The 11,097-nt window shown below is 38.0% G+C and overlaps 1 protein-coding gene across 1 annotated transcript; it reads right to left on the minus strand.

Annotated features, from left to right (window-relative positions):
- Positions 1-2,358: 2,358 nt before the first annotated feature.
- LOC130748081 (protein TIC 100) lies at positions 2,359-9,740 on the minus strand. Its single transcript, XM_057601176.1, has 11 exons — positions 9,059-9,740; positions 8,887-8,958; positions 7,862-7,951; positions 7,568-7,741; positions 7,304-7,394; positions 6,799-6,861; positions 6,628-6,694; positions 4,780-4,883; positions 4,565-4,691; positions 3,659-4,443; positions 2,359-2,996 (listed from the first exon to the last, which is right to left on the minus strand). The coding sequence occupies exons 1-11, from the start codon at positions 9,640-9,642 to the stop codon at positions 2,631-2,633; spliced, it is 2,523 nt and encodes an 840-aa protein (XP_057457159.1). The 5' UTR covers positions 9,643-9,740; the 3' UTR covers positions 2,359-2,630.
- Positions 9,741-11,097: the final 1,357 nt, after the last annotated feature.

Here is an 11,097-nt window from a genome sequence, read left to right on the forward strand (position 1 = left end):
TTATTTTATTGCAAGAGGAAAGCTAATAGTCTTTTTTTGGTACAAAGAAAAGCTAATAGTCTTAGAAACAAATTAGTATTAGTATAACTTATATAACTTATATAATAAATTTTCAAGGAGTATATAATTTAGTTTAGTCATTAATTTTTATGTATATATGTCTATATAAGTCCATTTGAAACAAAAATCTTTAATTTATGTTTAATATTTTATTTTAATTTGGCCTCCTCATTATATTTTTTCTAGTTCCGCCACTGCGGAGAAGGCAGCGACGATTGACAGCGCAGACATTGAATAGATTTTTTGCTCTTTCAAAATTTGGACTCATTTTCGTCCTCTGATTCTTCTCTCGCTTTCTTTGATTTGAGCTACTAGAGCCTAAACAATTGCTATCTCTTTCTTCAAGTTGCTCTTCTTCGGTTTGGACATTATTGAATTTGGGCTTGTCTCAAGGCCGAACTGCAAAAAGCCCAAACAACAGATGAAGATGCTGAGGTATAAATTGCCCAAACTTTGGAAAAATTATGTTCTATTTGTGGTGCTTACTGATAATGAAACTGAAGTACAAAAATTAACGGATGTGTTTCAACCTCGATCATTGGTTGGCTTTGCCATGCATGAATGTAAATTTAGTTCATGTGTCTACAATTTGAAATTACATTGCAATACAAGCAGCTAGCGTGTTGTTTTCTAGCATATATGGGTTTTCTATTGAACATTCGAAGGACCACATATCACATTCAATGGTATGTGCTTATATACTTGGTCACACTGCATGCATGGGCAAGCTGCCACAAGTCCCAAGCCCCATGATTTAGAGGTTATACTTCTTCCAATTCCTACATTTATTAATCCAAATTGAAGGAGAAGGAGAAAATCCAAATTCCTATAATTACTGGCCTGTTTGATAACTGTTTCCAAAACAGTTTTCAGTTTTTAAAAACTGAAAACTTGTTTGGTAAGACCTGTTTTCAAAAACAGTTTTTAAAACAGTTCTCATTTTCAGTTTTTAAAACAAAAAAACCAAAACAGGTAAAAGATGTTTTCAGTTTCAATTTTTAGTTTTCAGATATCAGTTTTATAAATGTTCGAAAACATGTCATTCAAACTGTTTTCTTTTTTTGAAAACTGTTTTTAAGAATTGTTTCTGAAAACTATTTTAAAAACTGAAAACTAAAACTGCTATCAAACAGGCCCTAAGTATTTACTCATCAAAATTCTGATTTTTGAACGATTTGGGATAGATGATGTAAAACGGCCCAAGGCCCAAAAACAAATGAGAGGCAAGAAATAGAGTGCGGTTTACTTCAACTAAAAGTCAATTTTGACAAAAATAAAATAAATTAAAAGTCAAATTAGGACACATAGATACGAGATCTAATTCAATCTCAAAGATATCAAAAAAATGCTACAAGTAAGAGATGAATTCATTTACCCATGTAGCTCTACTCTACTCTGATCAAACAAGCTTATATGTCAACTATACTTCAATGCAACTTTCAAGAAAAAAAATACTTTAATGTAGCAAAATGTGTAATCAGACAAACTCGATATTTTATTACTGTTGAAGTGTTGATATCAGGTCAAAATATGTAACTAATATTCATTATCAGGTTGTCAAAAGTCTATATTTGTTTTTCTGTTTGCACCCATGAATGTGCTTTTGAACTGTACTGAACACTGCGCCATTATGTTTGGGTAGTTTGAACCAACTTTCATCTTAATCTAGTTTTGGTCCAAAACCCACTTTCATCCAACTTAACAAAATCATCACTTTTACTTTAACTTTGAGAAGTTGAGGATAATTAATCTTCACAATGTCATAATTGACCCTACGTAACAAAACCTTTATTTAATCTTCAGTTTATTTAATTTTTTTATTACTCTTTTTTTTGAATGTAAATTATTTATTTATTTATTTTGAACTGAACGTAATTTTTTATTAGTCTTAAGTTCATAGATTTTAACTATTTACATTATTTATTTTCTTTAAAATCTCATATTAACTACAGTACAATAGTAGTTCAATAATAATGAATGAATTTTTTTTTCATATTAATTTTATTATAAAAATTATACCCTTTTTAGTAATTTTTAGTAATTGTACAACTTAAAAGTGCTTTCCATTGGTATTATCCAAACATGATTTATGATATCAAACTCTGTTTCGAAATAAAAGTATCCAAACATAAATCACATTACAACTAACTTACTTTGACTCAAACTCTGTTTTCCAAACCCATATTCACTCAAATTCTGTTTCGCAAACTGAAATCCAAACACACACATAAAACACATTGCTACCTTCGTTCTTTATAATGTTGAACTTTATGACTTTGAAAAGTGGTGGACAACAAGTAAAACAGTAACAAGAAAATACAAATGTAAACATTATTCATCCAACAACAATTATTTCAGCAAGTGCTTATCTTAGAACAACAAAAATATTACAACACAGTTGCATCGGATTTTGTGTCTCTCTGCCCTCAGCAAAAGCTAATGCTGAGTTCCTATTTGGTACAGAAAGGCCTACAGAACAATAAGAACGGCCTTCAAATAAATTTCAAGTGAACCTCTCTTCAGATATGGTGGATCTAAAATAGACATGACATGATTATAAGACAATCTGTCTATGTTGTTTCAAAATTGTACGTAGAGGAATGCATAGACAGTATGCTGTCTAAATCCCTTTCAGGTGCCCCATGCAACCACAGGTCACCACTCACTCTTGGTCCCTTTAAGTTGTTATGGGAATCTGCAGAAGCCAATGAACATGATCGAGTCTGATTCCCACCTGAACAGCTTCTTACACTGACTCTCCCATGTGTTATGCCGACGGCCTTCAACCGACCCTTCAGGCCAATCACCGGGCGGAAACTGACTGATTCAACTGTTTTCACATTGCTGAAGCCATCAGTGTGCCTCGAACAAACCAGCTCCGGCTTTGATCTGCCCTTGTTCCAGAATGAAAATGATTGTTGCAGCTTGGATGGAACCTGACAAGCCAATGAACAATTACGAAAAGATTCAAGAAACCGCGCTGTGATCAATCCAAACTCAGAAAAATAAAACAAGTTTCAATGACAATTTAACATTTTCAGAAGCTTTTCAAAGCCTTTTACATGACACCCAAAAATTGACCTTTAACTTCAAACTCGATGGTTGTAATCTAAGTTATAAGGCAACAATATGACTAATAATAATTATATAATATTCTTCATCATACTTTATTTGGTTCTTTAAAGCTGTAAAAGTCTGAGAAATATTTACAAGGGTAGGGTTACCAGATTTTTCAATACTTCGTAGTTTTAACACCCTTGTGTTCCACAACTCGGTGCACGCATAAGGGTATAAACGTGATGAGATTAGTCAATTACCTATTGGTTAACTTGTTAAATTGTTATCAAAGAATAATACAATAAAGGTGCATAATGGTCTTGAATCTTGAGACTTCATCAAATTGCTCAATGGTGTCCTAAAATTTCATTCTAGTTCTGACTTTTGATTATTCAATGGAACCTGATATTACATGAGAAACTGAGAAAGCATAAAGTTTTCAAATACTGATATTAAGGTTCACGAGTTGGATCAATTATGACAGTCACATAGAAAAAACATGCATCAAAATATCAAATGAAAGTAGAAAATCATAACGCACCACGGAGATGAGGCTGCAAGAAGCAAACATGAGTGAAGATGTAGAAAATGGTGATTTCCCAGGTTTTCCCTTCTGTTGATTTGTAGTTTGTCCCTGTTCGACAGACCCAAAACTTGATTGTGCGATATCATCCTCCTCATCCTCATCCCTTTCCTCCTCTTCCTCTTCTTCCACTGCAGGAGCAGTTTCATCTTGTTTGGTTACAGAAGTCGTGTCATCTTCATCTAGTTTTGTTACAGAAGTTGCTTCTTCATCTTCATCTTCATCTTCATCTAGCAAGCCCATTTCCGCCTTCTTTTCCTCTTCTTTCTCTTGTCTGCGCAATACGTCTTCCAACTCCTCCATGGCCTCTTTTAGACGTACTTCAGCTTCTACCAGTTCAAGTTCCTTCTCAAGTTCCTCCATTTCCATTTCTCTTTTTTTCTTCTGCTCTTCAACCCATTTATCTATTTTATCAAACCATGGCTTGCATGCATTTTCAATTCCAAGTATAAAACGCAACCATATGTTCCCCTTTTCTTTCTTTGTATCTCGTCCAAAAAACTCATCATAACCAAGGGGGAGGAAATCAACCTTTTCTGGGTCCACATCCTCGCCATTTTCCAAAGGTGGTCGCCAGAATAAACGAACTCCGTATTTCTCATCCTCAACATAATCGATAAGATTTCCAGTTGGTGTGTGGAGGATGAGAGGATTCTCAGTATATATTAGCCTTGATGGGTCTTCGGGATCAGGCTCTGGTTCCTTGTTAATAAGTACAAATTCGGGAGGCTCGTGATTCTCATCTGATCAAGGATTTGAAGGAAGAATTAATAATAATAAAAAAGCTCTTCATTTTGGCAGAAAGAATTTGCTAGAGGTACCAACTATGTACTTGTTTACACAAAAATTGAAAGAATAAAATACCATTGGACCACCAGTGTTCAAGTTCAGCTGGCATAGGTAACCTCAGAGGAGCTTTATAGAAAGAGTTGAGCCACATTTCTCTTTCCTGATCTACTTCATGCACATATGTTTTCCAGTAATCAGGGACCTGCAACAGAATGATCTCCATGTTTCATTTATTGCATAAAATGTAAATAAGCAATGTATTCAGGTAAAGCATTGCCAATGAGACTTACTTCGTGAAATTGGTTAATGAAGCCAGGCGCCATCCATACATCCTCTCCTTCATAAAAGTATGGATGCTGTGGATCATTATATGGACCTCTCTTTTCCCTAACCACTGCACAGACAAGGTGTTGAATGATAAGTGAGAATAAACAAGATAAAATCAGTGTGCCAGCAATCAGGAAAGGGAAAAAAAAACTTTCATTACAAAATAGCACCCATGTAAAATTTCAACCATACAACAAAAGCAGAAAGACTCTAATAGGATGCCAAGAATCCGCATGGATGCTAAACCATTTTGACTTGATGACACGATTGTCAAAGGGCAAAAATCCGATTATGTACATATTTGCAGTGGACCAGTGGTATTAGGAACCCATGAAAAATAAGGGAAATTGATAGAAACAATCAAAAGAAGTGAATAATTTTCATTGAATAATTGAGAGTAGGAGAAAGAATTCTCCTCCAAGGGTTCCCACTTCTACAAAAGGTGTCCCAGTTCTCACAAACTATCTAATTCTCTGAATAACCCCCAATCTTCTCCAAATATTCTTAAACAGGATACATTCTAATTAACTAACTAACATCTCTAACTATTCCCCTTCCTTCTATTCTAACAGATGTGAAGAATAGTTATCTATCCCAAATAACAGCACAGAGCGGCACAAACAAGTACATTGGGGAAAAATACTAAGTTTCGATATGAAGCACAAGAAGTGGTTATTCCCACCCCCCTTGAGGGTCGAGTATTCTTTTAAGTGGTTATTTCATTAAAGACTTTTTTTTCTCTCTTAAGGGTCAAATTCCCCATATACACACTACGAAATTTCATCCCTGACTTCAAATAAACTCAAACACACAAAAAAGGAAAGAAAAAAAGCAACAGGTGAGCAACACTGCTACAAAACAAAGGTAGATCAACAGCAAGATCTACGTGCGATGGAAGGAACTTCCTTGAAAACTGAATTGAGCTGTGGAAGACATGTAGATTGTAGAACAAGAAATGGGTTGCAGGTTAGAGGCTTGAAGGGATTGTGTTGAAATAGTGAAGGCTAACATGACAGAGTATTCGAGCATGGAGTTGTGTCCCATTTATCCTGATAAAAAAGAATGAAATCACAAAATAACCCCCGAAAAAAAAGGTCAAACAATACAGAAGATGGGTGGAGGGGGAGAATAGTTTTGATGGAGACCAAAAATAACACAGGGAAATATTGTGTAACAACTGAAAAGTAACTGCAAGGAAAATGATTACAAAGGATGAATACACCAACTGCCTGTGGCTCCACAAGTCCACAGAAAAATTTCCTGCCAAAGCTTACAGTCAAGAAACTAACCACAACCCAATTATAATTCCCTCTCTCTGCCCTAGTCTAATAAACATCTCCTAAATATGAATACTCGTTCCAGCAAAACTAAGTTGCTATGTCAGCTACTCTTGATTTTCCCCAATTTTCCCATTGCAGTTCTTCTGGTATAAATCTTCCAGTTCCATGACTTTTGGTCTGGGAAACTGGGACATTGATGGTTTTGATCACCCTATGTATTTGGGCCAAACTGGTTAACATAATAAGGGCGATATTGCACACTATTAATATATAGTGAAAGTTCTAATTTGTCCTTTTACTATGACTCAGCCACATATTGGAAAAAACATGGAGGTGAGTGTTCTAAAATCTCAACTAGTATTAAGAAGTCTAAATGGAGAGAAGATATCTAGGAAGTAAAAGATAACAGAACATGAACCTTCAGACCATAATCCATACCACATGCAAAAATGGAAGGCCAAAAACCAAAAAAATACACTGAATATTAAGTTTTCCATACGAAGTAAGTTTCAAAGTGGTAAAACAGCATACTTCCATCTGGCTTGTTAATAAACATGCGAGCCTTTGCAGCAGCAACTTCTGCTATACCAGCATGCACCTGAAATGACAGAATGGCCGAAAGAATTAGAAATAGCCAAAGCTCTTAGATTATTATAATCATTATTATTATTTCATTGTGGGGAGGAGAAGATTATTACTTACCCCTGAAGCTTGGTCATCACATCCCTCGTCATCATCCAACAATTCTCCAAAATAAAATCTACCCTGTTAGCACACAGATTATGTAACTACAAAAAAATGTCTTGCACGTCAATCAAGTGTAATGGAAATGCCATTAGTCCTTATGTTGAGAAAAAAATGTCTTCTATGCCAATCAAGTGTAATGAAAATGTCATTAGTCCTTATGTTGAGATCACTTGCTTTACGCACTCTTCACATTGGTTGCAGCATTCAACTAAATAATGCAGATACTACATGTTAAACGTAAACTCACAATGTTTAAGTAAAAAAATAGAGGTCTCAATAAGCATAAAAATGCAGGACACTCTCCATGAAGCAAAAGCAAATCATATTTTATTCTGTGCAATTATTTTTCATCTTCATAGTCCACATTCATGTCCATTTTACACAAAATTGCAAAGTAAGGCAGAGACTGACTGGAGTTTTTTAAGGTTACACATAAACTTTGTCTGATCCATGCACCTACATATAAGATACGCTCGTTAACTTCGTATACACCACATCCATGCATCCTTCCATGCTTCCACTGACCAGCATAACGATAGCGACCTTTCTCTCTGGGCATGAAAAAATAAACCTTTTTAAGGCCAATAATGTACCAGAGAGGAATATAGAGAGACAATGCATAGATGTGTGATGCTATTGTGAGGAGTTACTTCACACACCATAAAGATAAACAAAGTGATTTTAATAGGGAAAACACAACAAAGATATTAATAATCAAACTTACGGCTTGCTTCCGAATTGCCTAACCCATTCATCATTTTCATAGAAGGGGATTTCATAGGTCCCATTTGCAAGAAGATAACTATCTTCAATATCCTTCTCTAGCCATTCTCTGTCTTCTGGGGACATAAAATCCCTTGCTATTATCTTTCCTTCTGCTCGCATCTTTGCTTCAAGCCTAAGGGCATTGGATAAAAGCAACCAAGGATTATTTAAAAGAAATTGAACGTATATTCAAACTGTGACACAACCTAGGACTCATTCATACATAGGGGGCATTTACAAAACAGATACATACTTGGATCCAGGAGCAGGTTCTATAACAGGTATATCAACTTCAACTACACCATGACCCTCTGGATCGTTTTGAAGCCATTCACCTTCATATCTACGGGGAAAAAACACATTGTGAAATATCAATGACATAAAAAAGAGTTTCATGTCATACTGACATATCAAGAAATGATGTGCAGATATGTCCAATGGAGGAAGAGAAGTAGATACCCAGTAGTTGAAACTTGAAATAATTCGCAAACAAAGTCAAAGATCCCATAGAATATCACCTACTGATTCACTACACTCTCAAGGGGGGAATGAAGGCCTGTCTTTCTGTATCAATAACTTTGTATAATCTCTTATTTCCACAAAGAAAGTTATTCAACTGAGAGTTTGTCTCACTTTCATCAAGTTGTGTCACCATTTTATAGAAGGCTTTAAATGCAAAAGCTAATAGCAAAAGTGCAAAAGCTAATTCCAAAAGTGCAAAATCTATCCACCTTACGTGTAGAACACAACACATTTAATGTTTTCAATTTCAACACTCTCTCCGCCTCCCTAACTAAATTCGTCAGTGTACAATAATTGATTCATAGAGATAGTATCGAAGCTTCTTTGAAGGCCAAGGACTTGGTTCCTCATTGCCTTCATTGAATTTCCACAGCAAGCATGGGTCAACTGTTTGTTTGTGCTTTAGTCCCTAATGGCTTGTGCATGAGAAGGCATGGCAGTAGCATGTTCCTCAAATTTAATAAAAACCATTCTACCGGATTCATGAATTTGTTAGTCCACCTCACCAATGCTTATCTAACAAAAATGATACAGATATACAATGGCAGCTCTTGTCAACAATGAAACTGGGTTTTGAACAATGTCGTCATCAAACTATAGATTCAATAACACCCTAAACAAATTTCTTGTTCCCTGCTCCCATCCCAATTACATTATTCTCTAATTGCTTGAGCTAATTCCTTAAATCTCATTCTATCTATTCCAGTTTTTCCCTGCCACTGTCACCTGAATAGTCATAATGGAGCAAAGACAAACCTGACTAGCCCATCTTTAGAGACATAAACACCTTTTCCATGAGCATAGTCATCCCAAACAGTGCCTTCATACCTGAAAAGTTACCATTAGAGCAAAAAGTTATCAAATGAAAAAATCACTACCCCACACAACAATGAAGACAAAATAATCAAAATCCAAAAGGAAGCATTACGAGCTGCCATCTTCAAAAATGTAGCTAACCCATTTGAGAAACTCCTCAATCCTATCCAATTCTTCAATCACCGCCTTCGGGCTCGCGATATCGAAATGGTTATCCGGTATAGGCGGGTAAGACTTCCGGTAAGGAAGATAAAACGGAGCAATGGGAGGATGTCTCCCCTCAGCAATCTCCTCCAACACATACTCCCACTCATCCTGTTCAACCCAAGCAGGGTCCCAACCAGTCCCACCAATTTCCTTCGGCCCATCAGCCCAAAGCTCCCTCAAATCCTCCTCCGCCCAGTTCTCAGGGTCCGGCGGGAAGTCAAAGGGGTTGTAGTCCTCCACAAACGCAGGGTCATCTTCATCCCGAACCTCCTGAACCACGCTGCTGTCGAGGACTTCAGCGAAGTCCTTGAAGTTGGTCTCCGGGTCGGCCGGGCGGAGAGGCTCGTCGCCGCGGCGGAAGCTGAAGGCGCGGCGGAATTCTGGGTCGTCGACTTCTTCGCCGTAGGAGGAGTCGGAGTCGTAGGAGGAGTCGGAATCGGAGTCGGAGTCGGAGAGTGGAGTGGTTTTTGGGTCAGCATTGGTGGCCATTGTGGTGAGTGAAGGAAATGGTGATAAGTGTGAAGATAAGGTTCAGTGCGGGAACCAAACCCAAACAGAAGGTAGCTACTTAGTACAGTGAAGAGTGAGAGGGTTTTTTTTTTTGCTTCCGCTAGAGACGCGACAAAATGCGGGACATATTTCATTTTTCTTTCATTTTTTTTTTGTTACATAAGGAAATAGAAAAAAACTACACGAAGGCATCCTGCACTAAGCGTGCAGCAATATCACCGGAGGGCTGGTGCCAGTAGCGCCTGGGAGACGCGTCTCGGGCAGCCTGTTGAGCAAGCGAATCTGCTGCAGTGTTCTTCTCATGGGAGATTACACGCATAATAACCCTCCAGTCGCGCTGAAGCTGACATCGCGAGCCTAGTAGTGAGCATTGTCTGCACCTTCCTGTAGAACATCCCTGACAACAGAGCAATTTGTGCAGCAAACTACCTGGCGCAAACCAAGGTCCCAAGAAACCAGCAAGCCGAGCTCCACCGCGAGAAGCTCCGCCATAAACGACGTGCCAGCTCCATGACTTTCTGAAGCACCCAACAGACATCTATCAGCAGCATCTAGAACACACACACCACACCCCATCTGCGTTGTCACTGCATTCCAGCTCCCATCGACGGTGATGCATGCTATACCCGTCGGTCTCTGTGCGAAGTGCGAGGATGACAGTGCGCTGCTGATCCCAGACCAACACTGCCAACTAACCACGCCTGACATGACCAGCCTCGAAACATAGGAAATGTTCCATGGGTTATCTCTGAAAAATCTGTTATTTCTCCACCTCCATCCCCACCAAAGCACTACAGACGCCAAGACACGATTCCTGCTAGAAATAAGCCTACTAAACCATACTTGGAAGGGCTCATGGTTTGCCAACGACGGAAGAATGTGCCGGAAAATCAGCCATAACTTTCGCGATTCCGCACAACATCTGAAGAGGTGATCCACATCCTCTACATCATCATCACACCGAGGGCAAGCTAATGAAACAACGAGGTGGTGGTGTCGTCGTTTGGAACTCGTCGGGAGCGCCTCCTTTGCAATTAATCAGAGGAAAAAACGGATATGTTCAGGAACCTTCGTGCGCCAAAATCTACTACCACCATGGAAATAAAATCGTTGTCCCCTCACCAGCTAAAACATTATAAGTCGATTTAGCAGTATAAACTCCATCGTTCGTGTGACTCCACTAAATTGTGTCGTGGTCTACAGGATTTGCAGGAACTTGAATGGAACAAATTTCAGAGATGATAATGGGAGGTAAGAGAGTATACCTTGTCGGAGACCTCTTTGCGGCTTGAAAGATAGCAACTTCGATCCATTCCAAAGAATAGAGATGCTAGTTTTCTGAACGCCCCACATAATCAAGTTCATAATGCTAGGAGGAAAGCCAAAATCAGGAAGAGTTGTTCTAAAAAAATCGCAACTCACTCAGTCATAAGC

Source organism: Lotus japonicus, chromosome 3, assembly GCF_012489685.1.
Source record: "Lotus japonicus ecotype B-129 chromosome 3, LjGifu_v1.2".
Taxonomy (NCBI): Eukaryota; Viridiplantae; Streptophyta; class Magnoliopsida; order Fabales; family Fabaceae; genus Lotus; species Lotus japonicus.

What these genes read in the sequence shown, in the direction of transcription:
- LOC130748081 (XM_057601176.1), bottom strand. Translation starts at nt 9,642, where the DNA reads ATGGCCACCAATGCTGACCCAAAAACCACTCCACTCTCCGACTCCGAC. An exon ending in TCTAAAGATGGGCTAGTCAG is followed by an intron (nt 7,952 to 8,886) that starts GTTTGTCTTTGC and finishes TTTTCCCCGTAG; the next exon opens with ATATGAAGGTGAATGGCTTC. An exon ending in GTGATGACCAAGCTTCAGGG is followed by an intron (nt 6,695 to 6,798) that starts GTAAGTAATAAT and finishes CTGTCATTTCAG; the next exon opens with GTGCATGCTGGTATAGCAGA.